General features: G+C 40.1%; 1 protein-coding gene across 1 annotated transcript in view; it reads left to right on the top strand.

Moving 5' to 3' along the window:
- The window catches only part of LOC129757651 (mucin-2-like), an 82781-nt gene that overhangs the window by 10684 nt on the left and 54859 nt on the right, over positions 1-17238 (top strand). The window contains exon 2 of the mRNA XM_055754927.1: positions 14531-17177. Within this exon, the coding sequence (XP_055610902.1) occupies positions 14531-17177 (2647 nt within the window). The remainder of the gene's footprint in view (positions 1-14530; positions 17178-17238) is intronic.

Genomic DNA, 17238 nt, shown 5'->3' with positions numbered 1-17238 from the left:
CAGTTCAGTCAATTTTGTCAGTTTTTTAGCTCTTGTCAATTTTGTCAATCTTGTCAATTTCGTCAGTTTTGTCAATTAAGTGAATTTTGTCGATTTATTCATCGTCAATTTTGTCAATTTTCCCATTTTCTCGATTTTGTCAATTTGGTCAAATTTCATGATTTTGTCAACTTTGTAATTTTTTTCATTTTTGTCAATTTTGTCACTTTTGTCAATCTTGTCAATTTTATCAGTTTTGTTAATTTAGTGAATTTGGTCGATTTTGTCATTGTCAATTTGACCAATTTTCTCAATTTTGTCAATTTTCTTCGATTTTGTCAATCTTGTCAATTTAGTGAATTTTGTCAATTGGTCAATTGCGTCAATTTTGTCAATTTTGCCAGTTTAATCAATCTTGTCAATTTTGTGAATTTTGTCGATTTTATCTTAGTCAATTTTGTTAATTCTGTCAATTTTGTCTATTTTGTCAATTTTGTCGATTTTGTCATCGTCAATTTGGTCAATTTTGCCAATTTTCTCGATTTTGTCAATTTTCAAAATTTTGTCAATTTTCAGGATTCCGTCAACTTTGTCAATTTTGTCATTTTTGTCAAATCAGTGAATTATGTCAAGTTTGTCAATTTGGTCTATTTTGTCAAATTTTTAAATTTTGTCAATTTTTTCGATTTTGTCATTTTTCTATTTGGTCAACCTGGTCAAAATGGGTAATTCGAACAGTTTTTTCTGTTTCTTCAACTTTGTCAATTATGATTATTAGCTTTTTACCTTTACATGCATGTTCCAAAAAAAATAATCCCAAATGCTTCAAACTTTACTATGGAGGGCTTGGTGGCACTACTGTTTGGTTGTTATCTTCCACTGGCTTCAGCAAGTGAATGTTTGGGTTGACTTCCATCCGTCATCGTTTTTGCTAGACACCAACCCCAACAACAACAACGCAACAATTGCACAGGTTTTTCAATGCGAACGAAAAGTTTTCATCGCGCAACGTTAGATCTAAAGAGAGGGAGAGAAAAGCTATCCCGAGAGCTTAAAGCTCGAGAGGATCCAGTAGAATTTGTCTTATTGGATTCAATTTGCTTGCACGGACGAAATTCTCTCCTGTCGTTCGTGCTTAGGAAAAAGCTCTGAGCACGAACGGCCTGTGGTGTACGTGCATCGTCCGCGTCCCCCCCGTGTCGTTTTCCCCTTCTCAGAGCAATCTGTGCTTGAAAATCTATCGTTGGGCGAAGAGTGGGACTTACTATCACTATCGAAATATGCAATGTGATAGGCTACTCCTTATGCTTGAGTTATTCTAATTCGGGATTGCACCTCATGGTTTTATTTATTTTTTATTTATTTACATAGTATTCCGTCTCACGACATAACTTGACGAACATAATTCCTAAAATTCACTCGGTCCATGGCAACCGTTCTCCAATTCCTCGGGCACCCTACGTTCGCCAGATCACGCTCCACTTGGTCTAACCACCTCGCCCGTTGCGCCCCCGCTCGTTTTGTTCCTACCGGATTCGTAGCGAACATCTGTTTTGCAGGACAGTCGTCCGGCATTCGCGCAACATGTCCCGCCCAGCGTATCCGGCCAGCTTTCACCACCTTCTGGATACTGGGTTCGCCGTAGAGTCGCGCGAGCTCGTGGTTCATCCTTCGCCTCCACACTCCGTTCACCTGTACGCCGCCAAAGATGGTTCTTAACACTCGTCGCTCAAATACTCCGAGTCTACGCAGGTCCTCCTCGAGCAATATCCATGTCTCGTGCCCGTAGAGAACAACCGGTCTAATGAGCGTCATATATAGGTTACACTTCGTGCGAGGGCTAAGTCTTCTCGACCGCAGTTGCTTGTGGAGTCCATAGTAGGCACGACTTCCGCTGATAATTCGCCTCCGGATCTCACGGCTGGTGTCATTGTCTGCGGTCACCAGTGAGCCAAGATAGACAAAGTCTTCGACTATCTCCAGCTCGTCGCCGTCGATCGTGACCTTGTTATTACTGGACAAGCGGGTTCGGTCGGCCTCGGATCCGCACGCCAGCATGTACTTCGTCTTGGACGTATTAATCATCAACCCAATCCTTCCTGCTTCGCGTTTCAGTTTGCGGTAGATCTCCTCCACCGCCGCAGATGATCTGCCGACTATATCAATGTCATCGGCAAAGCAGATAAGTTGACTGGATCTGTTGAAAATCGTGCCCCGCATTTCGCCCACCGCTCGTCGAATAACACCTTCTAGCGCCACGTTGAACATCATGCAGGATAGACCATCACTTTGTCGAAGCCCCCTGCGCGATTCGAATTAACTCGACAATTCACCCGAAATCCGCACACAGCACTGCGTTTCATCCATCGTCGCCTTGAGCTTCCCGGAGAAGCCGTTCTCGTCCATGATTTTCCATAGCTCGTAACGGTCGATCGTGTCGTTTGCCGTAATGTGAATATCTTATCCGTCGTTGACCGTCTCTCCATGAAGCCAGCCTGATGACATGGCATTGAGGACAGTGATCGATCGGTAGTTCTCACAGTCCAATTTGTCGCCCTACTTGTAAATGGGGCATATTACCCCCTTCTTCCACTCCTCCGGTAGCTGTTCTGTGTCTCAGATCCGCACTATCAACCGGTGTAGGCAATCGGCCAACTTGTACGGGCCCCTTTTAGACGAGTTCAGCTGCGATGCCATCCTTCCCAGCCGACTTGTTGCTAATCAGCTGGCGAATGGCTTCCTTAACTTCACTCATCGTTAGGAGTGGCTCCTCTACGTCATTGGCTACGCCAGCGATGTACCTTCCCCCACTGTCTTGATCTCCTGCATGTGCGCCGTTCAGGTGTTTATCGAAGTGCTGCTTCCACCTTTTGATCACCTCACGATTGTCAGTCAGGATGCCCCCTTCCTTATCCCGGCACATTTCGGCTTGCGGCACGAAGCCTTTGCGGGATGCGTTGAGTTTCTGATAGAACTTTCGTGTTTCTTGGGAACGATACAGCTGCTCCAGCTCCTCGAGCTCCTCCTCCTCCAGGCGGCGCTTTTTCTCCTGGGAAATTCGGACTCGCTGCCTCTTCCGCTGTCGGTGATTTTCCACATTTCGACGGGTGCTTCTTTGCACTACTGCCGCTCGCGCGGCATTCTCTTCGACCATCACTCTCCTACACTCCTCGTCGAACCAGTCGTTCCGTCGTGTTCATTCCACATGCTCGATGACGTTCTCCGCAGCACCGTTGATGGCTCTTTTGATGGTATCCCAACAGTAATCGAGAGGAGCTTCGTCAAGCTTGCACTCTGCCGGCAGGGCTGCTTCGGATAGTTTAGAGCGCATCTCCACTATCACCAGATAGTGGCGCCTCCAAAGGATCTGACATCGATGATGGCCGAGAAGTGTCGGCTGTCTTTCAAAACGTGGTCGATCTGTGATTGCGTTTGGTACGGTGATCTCCAGGTGTACTTGTGTGGGAGGGCGGTGCTGGAAAAAGGTACTACGTACGGCCTGTAGAGATTTCTAGAGTAATCGATTAAAAACGCGATTTGAAACTCTTGTTTAAGGTGATTTTATTTGAGACGAACACAGAGTATAGCTTAAAACTAGATCGGTTACATTAGTGATGTTTGTATTTATTCATTCATTTTTTCTCGGTGTGCCTATTTCTGATTTGAAGAACCATGAACATTTAATCCAGTTGTCCACTAGATTCCGTTCAATATTGTATCAAACATTGTATCCAATCTCGTGCAATGTTCCGTGCAAGTTGTCCGTTTGACAGATGACAGCTGACAGTTGAAGTCTCCACGAAATGCGCAGGGTATTGTTTGTAGAATGTCAAATTGATGTTGTGTGCAATTCACTCGACTTGCATATAATCGCTAGTTCCCGAGTGAAATGATTTCTCAACACGGCCATCCGTTTGGTGGCGGCCAAATCTATGAGTCTTAAGACGTTGTTGTTCGTCAGCTGGTGCGCACTGAACCTTCCAATTGTCGGTTTGAATTCCTCCTCCTGGCCGACCTGAGCGTTAAAATCCCCGATGACGATCTTGATATTATGTTTTAGGCAGCGGTCGGATTAATGCTGCAGCTGCGCGTAGAATTTTCTTTGTCGTCATCGGTACATCCAATGTGAGGGCTGTGCATGTTGATGATGCTGATTGTTGCGGATCGTATTAATATATACTAGATGTTTTGTAGCAGTACAGCTCAAACTGAAATGATGATGTATTTCGAATTAGGAACATGTTAATTTCTTTTTAAATTCACAAATAGTACTTACAAATTTCTAGTACTAAATTATAAGCCTTCAACAACTTCCTTTGGATCAAATTCCTACTCCGGACTAACTTCAGCACCTCAGCAGATCCCGGTTTTCTTCACCGTTGGTGTAACTAATTTTTCTAATTTATTAATAATAGTTAGGTATTATATATTGATTTGTTTTAGAGCTTCATACTCACATTAACGAAACAGGCTTACTAGCTTGATTGAGAACCACTGATATTGAGCACTGTACAAACGAATGTGGTCAATCTACAAGATATAGATTTTGTTTCCTTATTCGGATCTAATATTATTTTCAATGGTACTTACGATTAGTTGGCTCAGACACTTCTTTAATTTGGTTCAAAAACCACTGAATAGGCAGCCTTGCGGAATTCGCGGCTCTTCGACTGCTGATTTTAACCTAGCTATAAAATATCAGTTTTATAACAGTTTTATCTATCGTTTTATCGCATAGAACATACCGATTGCCTGTGCCAACCAACAATATCTCTCAGTGTCCTCAATTTACTCGGTAACTTCGTAATTTAATAGCTACACGGAACTTTAACACCTGTTCGTAATGTGTATTCAATCGCGCGCCTTTACATACGTTTCGATTCTTCTAACTCATCTAGTCCTAGTATCTATGGCTATATGCCCTGTTGTTTGTTTTCTCCGTACTGACGGATTGACACTAGCGGAGTAAACTGTCACAACACTGATGTTGAAGAACCGGCACATTCGTGGGTCGATCGTCCACCGCCCGATTACGTGCTTCTGCATCTTCCTATGTCGAATTTGTGATTCAATTCGTTGGAGACCACGAAGTTTCATAGTTCGGCATTTCCATGTTCCAAATTTTCTTGCAGAAATCGATCCAAGTCAATTGGAATAACAGCTAATCAACTGTTAATCTATTTCGATTCATTTCGATCAAACTTCATTGAACACACCTACTAATTACCAGCAGGCAGGCAGGCCGGCCGACAGGAACACCACCATTACTGCACTCACTCGCACACATACAGTCGAATATCGACAAACAAGAAAAAGCATATCCACGTAGTTGTGATATAGAGTATAAAAAACTCTGGCCAGAAAGGGGAACCCATACATACATACATACATCTGCTGGCCGGCTGGCTGAGCCAGAGCCACCACCACGTCTTTTCAAGTCTGGTTTTCTCCGAGAAAACATGTGAATAGTTTTAGTCCACGGAAAGTTTGCATCTTTTACTGCTGCCTGTCGGAAACCATTATTTCTCCACTCATATATGAGTCCAAGCCAGGGAGAGTTCCGGTGTCTGTGCTGAAAAAGTGGTGGTCTTTATTTTGTCGAAAAATGGAGTGTTTGAGGAATTTTAACCGTGTTAGGACAATCGTTCATTTGACAAGTCCAAAATGGCGTTTGCGAGCAAATAATTTGAAACCCGGCATGGAAAATCCAGGCCGAAATGTACCTCACCCGCAGCGACCCCATCATCGGCTTGAAGTGAGGTGCTGTTCGGAAGATTGAACGTGCAATAATCTATGTTGAACGAAAATTGGTTGAATCCTGTAGCTAATTGAAAACTGCTGCAACATGCTGATCGAACGAGATCCAAGATGGAGGTAATGTAAGAGTAGAAAATTGAAAAATGAAAACCGATAATGCGCTTTGGAAAGATAACCAATTAAAAGATAAAGAAAAACTCGAAATGTATGGTAAACAAGAAAAAAAATTAAGTTCATTAAAAAAATATTGAAGTCTTTATGAGCTACATTAAAGAAAAACTCGAATTTTGCTGACTAAGCAAAACGAAATAAATTGGAATCGTGATGACTTGGTTCATGTATCAAATATGGATTTTTTCACGTGTTCGTAAGATAAAGCTCAAGAAGCCTGAATTCAATAGAAGTTAACCAGTAAACACTTGGATTTACAACTCCATGGATTTAAAAATTTCTATATTCATTATTACAATTCAAAAGTGCATACGAACGGTGCAAAATTCTACACCGAATGCAAACTAATGATCTAAAAAAAAAAGAGTTACCAAAATGCCAAAAACCTTAACATGAGTATAATATAACTCACAGAAAAAACTGGTGAAAATACCAGAAATTTAAAATCCTGAACCGAGTCAAAGCTAATGGTCAGATTTCAAACCAAAATAAACAAATCAACTTTTAATTGAGTTTATGATGAGTTAATGTTACGAAATAGAGATGTTTTTGACATTTCTTACGCACACTTGCTGAGGGTGTATAGACTCACTCACACACTCGGAAATATACGGCCAAATACCGGCAAAGGCACATAAGTAAAAGCACAGCCACGTAATTGTGATAGAGTATAAAACTCTGGCCAAAAGTGAAATCCATACATATATACATCTGCTGGCTGACTGAGCCAGGGCCACCATCACTTTATTTCTAGTCTGTTTTCGGCCGAGAAAACATGTGAAAAGTTTTAGTCCACGGAAAGTTTGCATCGTTTCCTGCTGTTTGACGGAAACCAATGGCCGGTCCAAGCCAGGAAGAGTTCCGAAGTCTGTGCTGTGAAAGTGGTGGTCTTTATTTTGTCCATGACCAGAAAAATGGCGTGTTTTGCGAATTTTAACCGTGTTTGGACAATCGTTCATTTCACAAGTCCAAAATGGCGTTTGCGAGCACATAATTTGAAACCCGGCTTGGAAGATCCAGGCCGAAATGTACCTCATCCGGAACGACCCCATCATCGGCTTGAAGTGAGGAGCAGTCCGAGAGGTTGAACATCTAATAATCTATGTTGAACGAAAGTTGGTTGAATCCTGTAGCTAATTGAAAATTGCTGCAACATGCTGATTAAACGTGTTCCAAGATGGAGGTAATGTAAGAGTAGAAAATTGAAAAATGAAAACCGATAATGCGATTTGGAAAGATAACAAGACAAAATAAAAACTCGAAATGGCAGAAAAAAAAACCCTTGACATTCTCATCCGAGAAAATGCATTGGCTTATTCAAAAAAAAAAATATCGAACTCTATATGAGCAACATTAAAAAAACTCGAATCCTACTGATTCTGCGATGAATTGGTTCCTTTATTAAGTATGGAATTTCTCACGTGTTCGTGAGATAAAACTCAAGAAATCCAATTCAAAATAAGTTAACCAGAAAATACTTGGGATTTACAACTTCACGGATTGACAAATATCGAAAATTTAAACGAACAGGCTAAAGCCAAAAAAATATCTACTATTGTTAGACAGTTCAAAAGTGCATACGAACGTTGAGAAAATTCTACACCGAATGCATATTATGTAATGGTCTAGAAAAAGAGTAGCCAAAATGACTAATATACAATGCAGAAACTTACAGGAAAAACTGACCAGAAATATAAAATCCTGCAAAATAATAAAATTTAAACTTTTGAATGAGTTTATGATGAGCTAGGATTACTGAATAGAGTTGGTTTTGACATCTCTTATGCAAACTTGGAGGTTGTGTTTCCTAAAACTGGAAAGTGTTGGTGAAGCAACCAGCATAACATCACGAACACTACCAGCGGCAGGTAGGACTCACTCTGACAAAACCGTACACCCGAGTCCAAGCTCAACCAACATTGAGAAAATCCCTAACCGCATAAAGGCTGACGCAAGGTTCCGAAATTCGCTCGCGATAGCTCCTATTTATACACTTTTCTCATAGCACCCTCAGGCAGCGTTGGTTAGCCCCTGCCTTTGCTGTACGAACCGAAAAAATGCTGTGCGACATTTCATTTTCAAATTATCAAAGCGGGCCTTCCGTTTTCTTGTTTACGGATGAGGGGAAGGCTCTGCCCAAAATACAAATTGATGGACGACTCACAACAGAATTTTCCGTCTGATGCATAGTTGCTAAGCGATCTTAGAAGGGGAAATTTTTCGTTTGTTGCATTCGCTCGCGATCGTCTCTATGTATTATTCAGCAGTGAAACATTCGGAAGTGAACTGCTCAAAATGTATCGCTTATATACCAATCGTAGACGCCGGGTAAGGCGGGAATGTTTGGGGGGTAAAAAATTTATACTACTCCTGCTAAAAGCTACAAGCAATTCGGACCAAAGATTGCTGCGACAATCAGGAAAACAAAAACAGCTCGGATAGTCTGCTCGTGAACAGTTCACGGAAAATAAAAAAAAGGTAAAATTTACCTTTTTGCGAGGTGATTTTTTTCCACCCCTCTTTCGAGGTAAATTTTACCTTTTTTTCATTCACCTAGCAAAAAGGTAAATCTTACCTTTTTTCAATTCACCTAGCAAAATGGTAAATTTTATCTTTTTCGCATTCACCTAGCAAAATATTAAATAATATCGTTTTTAGAGATGTACCGAATATTCGGTCGGCCGAATATTCGGCGCCGAATACCGCAAAAAAACCGTTAAGCCGAATATTCGGCTCACCGAATAATTGAGCAAGGTATTCGGCCGAATAGGCCGAATATTTATTTTTCAAAAATTTAAACAAATACAGACTTTTCAATTTTTTCACTGGTGTTGGGTTATTTATAAGATATCCAAAAGTAATGTTGAAAAAGCTTTAAAATAACCAAAAAGTTATGATTTCAGTAAAACATTTTAGGTGTTCCCGTGTATTTTTCACTTTAGATAGCCTTATATATCGATTATATTTTTTGATATTTTCAGGCTTGTTCATAAACCAAATAAAGAATTCGAGAAAAGTTAAATCTGACCGGAATAGACACATATTTTTTCAAACTTTTCGGATTTTTCCCGGGTTTATTAAGATTTTTGCTAAATCAAATAAAATACTCAAATGTCTCTTTGAAAATTTTTAAAGTTTGCTTTACAAAACGATTGTTTAGAGTAAATTTATTCGTTAGTTACGATTTGAACACTGCTGTTGTGATTCGATAAAAACTTTAAATTTCAAGTAGTTTTATTTCTTTTGCTTTTGTATGTTTGAGAATGATGCCTAGTTTCTGTTCAGATTTTCCTTTTTTATTACAAGTTTTTCAAAGAATTGTTAAGACCCGACCCAGCCGTGTGGAAACGTGTCGTAGAAAGTGTTGTATGCTTAAGGTTAAAGATCATCGGTCTATTTTGAAACTATTTTTAAGACATCTATCAAAAATTAGACATTCATCAAATTCGATATAGAAAAAAGAAAATTCAAATAGCTAGACACCTGTTTTTAAATGTTTTGTCCACGATTTCACTGGAACCCAATCTCTTTTGTGATAAACGTTCTAGAAGCGACAAGTCATCTGATGTCCTTCCAACTAATGGTGACATTTTGAAGATATAAGAGATCTCTACTTAAAAAAAGATCTGATGAATTATACATCTGGTTGGAAATAATCGACTTAAAAACATGAGGGGCATTAAGATAGCAGAAATAGAAGAAAAACGAATTTATTGTATTGTTTTGTATTGAAAATTCAACAGAATATTCGACCGAATATTCGGCCGAATATTCGTTTGGCCGAATAGTTGAAAAGGTCACTATTCGTTATTCGGCCGTTCGCCGAATACCACTATTCGGTACATCTCTAATCGTTTTCCCATTCACTGATTTGAAAGGTAAATGCTAGTTGGTTTGGTTGGTTTCTTCAATAAAAATGAAAACAAAATTCATTTAAAAAATTTATATTATTTTATAAATAAATATGAACAATTCATTATATTATTTTTTAAATATATCACCTTGCTTAAAAAGTATTGAGGTAAGTCCTTTTTTCGCCAGGCTCGTGGCAATTCGGCTTCTCGTTCTTCCGCGCCATAATGGCGACTTATCCAGTCAGGTCCGGCTTTTCCGGAATGATATCTGGAGGATGACGTGGATACACCTCGAAGCTGGGCCGATCTGAAACAAAAGCAAATTATTATGATGAGAACCAGCACAACTAAATAATAGCTAAGCATATTGGCACGAAACAAAACTTCCCTTCTGAACGACAAAACAGCTTAACCTCAATAAACGGATTCGGCAAATAGTTCTTTTGTTCGAGATGATTGTACCGTTTTGTTTAGCTCAATCCAGGTCAATTTCACCTCGCTACGAGGTAAGTTTTATCTTATTTGGATTTACCTATTTGTCTAGGTGAATTATACTTTTTTATTGAGCTCAATTCAGGTGAACTTCACCTCGCTACGAGGTAAGATTCTCGCTAAATTTGAAATACTCAGAGCCCGGCTACTTTTTACTCAGACGTCGCCACATGTATGAAGCAGCCGACGGTTGATCTTAATGAACTCATATATCAGCGGAAAAATTACTCAGACGTTAGAAAATTCGGCACTCAGAGAACTCGAGCGCTTGAAGGCGACAACTGAGTAAATGTTGATCAGTTTGTGCGAGGCGGTCGGACTTAGTTTGTTTTCGTGTAGCAGAATTTACATGGGTGAATATTCATTTTTAAGCTAATTTATAGATATTAATCCGATTTTCTTCATATTACAGGGTTCTGAGACGAAGTGCTGATGGTCCATAGCTAAATCTGGTACGGCATTATGGGTCCCAGCCCGGGAGACGAAACCCGACGGGCGAAAATAAAATTCAATAAGTTTGTCGATTTTTTTTTAAATAAAGGTGTATGAACAATATTTTGACTTTTGTTATTCATAAAATCAACCAATTCATCATTTGTCTGAATAATAATACAGGTTTTAAGTATTTTAGCATGAAAAAAGCGGCCAAAAACCGCTTCAGAATTATTCGCGCATTCTGAGTAACCATGACTCAGTTGTCGCGAAAAGGGCTGTTAGTCAGTTCTGAGTAAAGGCCGTTTAGTCAGAACTGAGTAGGTGCGGTTTTGGCGACAACTGAGTAACCGTCACTCTGAACTGAGTAGCTGAAAGTTAGCGAGTTTACCTTTTTTGGATTCACCTTTTTTCTCGGTGAATTGTACCTTTTTTCCAACCACGATTCAGGTAAATTTTACCTCGCTGTGAGGTGAGTTTCACCTCGAAGAGGTAGAAGTTACCTTTTTGGCTTTCACGAGCGTTCACCTTTGCTAACTCGGTAATTTTTCCTTTTTATTATTTTCCGTGTTCACCAACGATGCGCTCAGACCAGGCCCACCAATGGTTGCTAAACCACGAACCGGGTACGTTTAGCAACATATCTATCAACCCATCATCGCACCAACAGTCGCTAACTTGATTCGAGAAATAGCATTCGAGCAGTAGGTTGTTACAGGATGCGTTTATATAGCAACCTGGTAGCAACGCAGTCGGTCTTCGCTATATGAAAATAAACAAACAGAAATACCAACCTGGATGGCAACAAAGGGTGCGAAAATCAGTAAGGGCTGTCCCAACGGTAGATGCAAAACACGGTTTTCGACCACGCTAAAACAATCCGGCTGGCACCGGTGGCGTAAATTGCTGTTTTAGCACAGTTATCGATTTCAAAATTCCCAACAGTTATACGCCTTTGTTCCAAATTCATGCAAATTTGGAACAGGATTTCAAATTATACGACAGACCGATTTAGTTCACGGTGAGAAAATTTTAGCCAACAATGATTTCTTTCACACATGTTTGGGTAACATTGGGTGTGATAATAGTTTCTTTTTGAGATATTATTTGAATGTTTTTTTTCCGCTTCAACCAGCCTATACGCTACATAAATTGAGAAAATATGTTAATAAAAACCATATCAAGTATAAATAATAGATGTCACATTATTCTCGATTTAATATAATTAAATAAAATGCTTTTCATTTGGGCTCGACGAATTGTGAATCCAGTTTGAATTTAAAAAAAAAAATAAACGTAAAGAAAATTTTAATACTTTTTCGATGAGGTAAAATAAATGTTTATTGTTTGTTCTATAATTTTTGTTTTATTTCAGATATTGAGAGATTTTAAGTTTCGTGTAGAGTGCTCGGAGTTTTCGTCAATATCAGCATATTTTTCTGTATCCATACATAAATTTACAAAGCGAAAAAAGTTTTTCTCAAACAAAAATGTCGACAAATCAAAGGAAAATTTCCTTTGACTTTGGAATAAACATTTCTCATTTCCTTTATCAATGTCAGCAATAACTTTAAAAAAAATTGCTTTTCATTTCATTTTAACAAAACCTTATTACATTGATTCAAAGCCATTTGATTGAATTAATTGAAGAATTGTTTCAATTGACCTTTTTTCCTCGTTGTGTAGTTATTTTTGCTTTTAAATTAATGAAATCCTGGTAGAATAGTTGAAATCATTGTTCTGTCAAAAAGAATATTCGTAGAATTAATTTTGAGACAATGAACCGTGAAACTCAAAACTTATGCAATTTTTCTAATAAAATGGGTTTTTTTCTTCTCAATTATTGAGTGTCTGCAATGAAAGTGTTTCCGTTTTAAGTTTGCTCATACACCGGTGGGGAGTGGGTGTTTTAGCCGATTCTAAAATTTCAAGTTGTGCTAAAACTGGTATACTTAAAACCAATATTTACGCCTGAACCGTTGCAGGTGCTCTAAGTAGATAAAACGCAACCAATCAACACATCTAAAATACCGACCGAAATAGCAACGCCCGGTGGGTTTGGTCTCAGCAATGATCAGCGACAACTAGAATTTTGAATGTTGCAGATTACCATTGAATGTCTTCGTTGTTGATACAATATTGTTGCATTCGCTTGACTGCCTCATACAGGAAGATAGATGCAACCAACGATGCCACATTTTGATCGGTATTATCAGTGTATCTTATTCTCACCCATAAAAGTCTCAATATAACAGAAAGAGATACACTGATAATACCGATCAAAATGTGGCATCGTTGGATGCAACATACGCCTTCCCCTTTGGCTGAAAAGTGGCAAACTTGATTGCAGCAGGAAGGAAAAATAAAATTTTTGTTCCTGTGATGAGTTGGCTCGCTTGGTGATTAAAGAAATGAGCGAATTTCGGATCCTTGGGCTGACGGTCAGATAAAGATAATAAATGACAGAATCCTGAACCAAGTAAAAGCTTCAGAAAACGGGTAGGCAAGCACGTTATCCAAATACACGGGAAAATGTGCCTAGAAAATGAAATGAAACTAAAAATGAAACGCAAGATGAAGAAAACCAAAACCCGAATATGAGCTTATGATTAGGTCAATAAACTCCAAAATGAACAAGAAATAAATGAAAATTAGTTCCCATATTCTGAAACTAGTAAAAGCTCATAATCAGGAGCAAAACAAAATACAGACCCCGTTCGTTTTTGGCAACATTCGATTTTGGCAACATCCGATTTTGGCACATGTGCCAAAATCGAACGGTTTTCAGAAACAACATTACCTTTTAGTTTTTGTTATAACAGGACCATTTTTTTTTGTTATAACAGGAACAATTTATTGCAGACAAACATCATAAAAACGTTTCTATGCTCTGAAATGGTGATAAAATGCAACAATAAAAACCAAAGAATTTTAAAAAATTTATAAAGTACTCAAAAATGATAAAAAGATAAAAAATTCAAAAAGTTAAAAAACAAATTCAAATAAAAGACTGAATATGACAAAAAACAACTGAAAAATGATGAAGAATAAAAAAACTGCAAATATGACAGAAAAAAAAAATATAAACAAAACAAGAAAAGTGCAAAATGCATCGAAAACATGATGAAAAAATTCAAAAATTACTACAAATGGTCGAAAATTTACTGAAAACAACGTTTTTGATAATAATCATGATATTTAAAAAAATAACTAAAAAACAAGATGAGAAAAAAAACCGTTCGATTTTGGCAACACAAAATGTACAGGCATGTTGCCAAAATCGAACGGGGTCTGTAAAAAAAAATGATCCTTTGACTGAATTCATGATGCGTTAAAGTTACTGAATTACAAAATCCTTAACCCAAGTTCAAACTCATGGTCAAATTAAAACCAAAAATTAAAGAAAAATCGCTAAATCCCGAATCAAGACAGTACTTTATCACAAATTTCTGAACCCGAATACAAGATCATGGTTAGATGAAGAAACTCAATGAAGAAATTGATGGAGTTGAGATACCAAAAGAAAAGCACATGAACCGAGTAAAAGCTCATGGTCAGGTTTGACAGCAAAATAAAAAAAAAACAAATTAAGCCTTTGATTGAGTTCATGACGAGTTGAAGTTATTGAATATTGAATAAAATCAGGTTTATGACCAAATTCAAAGTTCAAGCTCATAATCAGGCTTATCACTGAAATAATCCTTTATCATTTATAATCTCATATGGTCTGGTTTTAAACCAAAATTAATAATGGAATTCTCAGGTGGTTGTGGATTGTATTTCTTCACCTATTATTACAACCGGCCTGCATTAACGATTCGTCTTTGTGTTCTTCCAATCCCCAGGTGGTGGCCGTGTTCAACAAATCCGAATCGAAGCGGACTCCCGATGACGAACGGCTGCTGGCCGCGCACAAAACGCTAGTCAAGCAGATCCTGGAACGGCGCAAACGTCGGCTAGAGTACAAGGAGCGTACGCTGGAAACGGAGGATGATCCCGCGTTGATCCGAGAGAAGGCGTTGCGCCTCGCCCAGGCCATTGCCCGATCCAAACATCTGGTGGTGTACACCGGGGCGGGCATTAGTACGTCGGCCAAAATCCCTGACTATCGGGGCAGCCAGGGTATCTGGACGCTGTTGGCCCAGGGCAAGACGATCGGCGATTACGATCTGTCGCTGGCAGACCCCACCTACACCCATATGGCGCTGTTCGAGCTACACCGGAGGGGTATCTTGAAACACGTCGTGTCACAAAACTGCGACGGGTTACATTTGCGGTCCGGCTTGCCTCGCATGAGTCTGTCCGAGGTTCACGGGAACATGTACATTGAGGTGTGTAAGAATTGTAAACCTAATGTGGAATACTGGCGGTTGTTCGATACGACGCAGCTGACGGCACTATACAAGCACAAAACCAATCGCCGCTGCCGGAAGTGCGGGAAACCGTTAGTGGATACAATAGTGCATTTTGGCGAGCGAGGTTGCCTCAAGTGGCCGCTAAATTGGGGAGGCGCCGTGCCACACTCAGAAAAGACTGATGCCATCCTTTGCCTGGGCTCTAGCCTAAAAGTTCTACGCAAATACACCTGGTTGTGGGCCACCGATCGGCCAATCAAGAAACGCCCGGAGCTGTTCATCGTCAATCTCCAGTGGACGCCGAAGGATCGAGTATCTAATCTCAAAATCAACGGCAAATGTGACGAAGTTATGCGACTGGTAATGCACCATCTGAACATACCGGTGTCCGACTATAATCGACTGAAGGATCCCATTTTTGCTCACGCCACCTTACTGCTACCGGAGGAACAGCATACAGCCTCGCAGCCGATGTTGAAAAAGGTCAACAAAGATGAGGGTGGCGAAAATAGTTCAACAGGTAGTGAAGTAAAGATCGAACCAAAGGAAGAAGATTCTATCGTAAAAAGGGAACCACCTCAGCAAATTCCTCTGCTGATCGGTCCCCAAACCCTGCTATCGCCTCAACAGCTACTGATAAACAATTTGCTCATGCAGCAGCAGCTCAACAACTACAACTTGGTGCTCAACGCATCGCACCAGCTCAATGTTCGGCCACCTGAATCCAGTGGCGTTCCAATGTCGCCGATTTCGAAACTTCCCGTTCCTCCACTGGTGCCCTGCAGCCCGCCGAATGGTCTTCGTCCGACCGTGAGGATCCGTTTGCCAGTGCAAGCCAAACCTATAGGAACCCATCCATCACCTCCGTCCTCAGTGATGAAGGTCATTAAAATAGACACCAAATCTAGTTTGTTCGGCAATTTGAAGAACATGTTCAACACGACGACCGAAAATTCGCCATCCAATAGTGTTGGTCATGATGGCTTAGGACCTACGGAGCAGGGATGCAAGCCAGTTCTACCGGCACCGGAAGATTTGCCCAAACTGATCCCGCTGAATCCTAACATTACTGTAAACGAAAAAACAACCAAAGAAGTTGCTGAAAAACATAGCAACGGAAATTTTGTTAGTGGCCCCGGTCCAATACCACTTGAACCTCTGAAAACCGATGCAACCAGCTTGGAAGAACCTCAATCTGGTTGTGATTCATTAGCGTTGTCAAACCGAACCGAATCGAAATGTAGTTCGGAGGCAGAGCCTAACACAAAACCTCGTTCTCCGTCGCTCTGCGATGTTGATAATCCCGTATGCGTTAGTGAAAGCCTTCCGGAGCAATTTTTGCAGGCGGATTCGCTCGAATCACAAGGCAATGGTGCCAACCGTGTGAATGATGAGCAAGTTGACGCGAAAACTATCGATCAAAGTGAACAACAAACTGTGCAATCAGGCGATTTTCAAACTCCGGTTCGGACATCTGATTGCACTCAACTGCCAACTGCTTACCATCCTTCAACGACTTTACCTGAAACTTCGACGGACGTGGACGCAAAAGATTCAGATTCCACTGTTGAAACTGTACTTCTTACGGAGGGTAATGCTCAAGCCAGCGCAACAGCTTCTGGAAAATCTACACCAGAAGCAGAAAAAGAAGGAGACATTCTGTGTCCTTCTTCAAACAAAAGTGACGTGAAAAAGTCGAGACTTCTTGGGGACGACAAGCCAGTGGTGGAAAATTTGGTTGACCTTGAGACATGTGATAGTCTTCATTCGAAGTTATCTCTCGGAACGGAGGAAAGCGGTGCTGCAGAAAAAAAGGAGGAGGAATCTGGGGAAAACTCAACAGAAAGTATTGTTGAACCCGTTGTGCCTGACAAGAAGGATTCGATGGTTGAAGATAAGCAACCGTCATCGGATTCCAGTGCGGTACAAGAAGAATACAAGAAGATTTCTAACGATCTTACTGATCCAACTTTTGCTGATGACGCATGTGACAAAAGGGAAACCATTAACGAAAACGTTGCTGCTACTGAGGAGCAGGTGCGAAAGTGTAATGAGTCCCAGAATCCGACAGTTGTTGAAAAGTCCAACGACGACGTTGGCAATGGAACTGTTGATCACATCAAGACAGCAGCGGAAGGTAAAGATAAATTAACGGAACCAACAGTGAAAACCTTAGTCAATCATTTACATTTGTGTAC

The sequence above is a fragment of the Uranotaenia lowii genome, chromosome 3 (assembly GCF_029784155.1).
Source record: "Uranotaenia lowii strain MFRU-FL chromosome 3, ASM2978415v1, whole genome shotgun sequence".
Taxonomy (NCBI): Eukaryota; Metazoa; Arthropoda; class Insecta; order Diptera; family Culicidae; genus Uranotaenia; species Uranotaenia lowii.
Note: the sequence above shows the minus strand (reverse complement) of the source record. Positions and strands in the feature narration are given on the sequence as shown.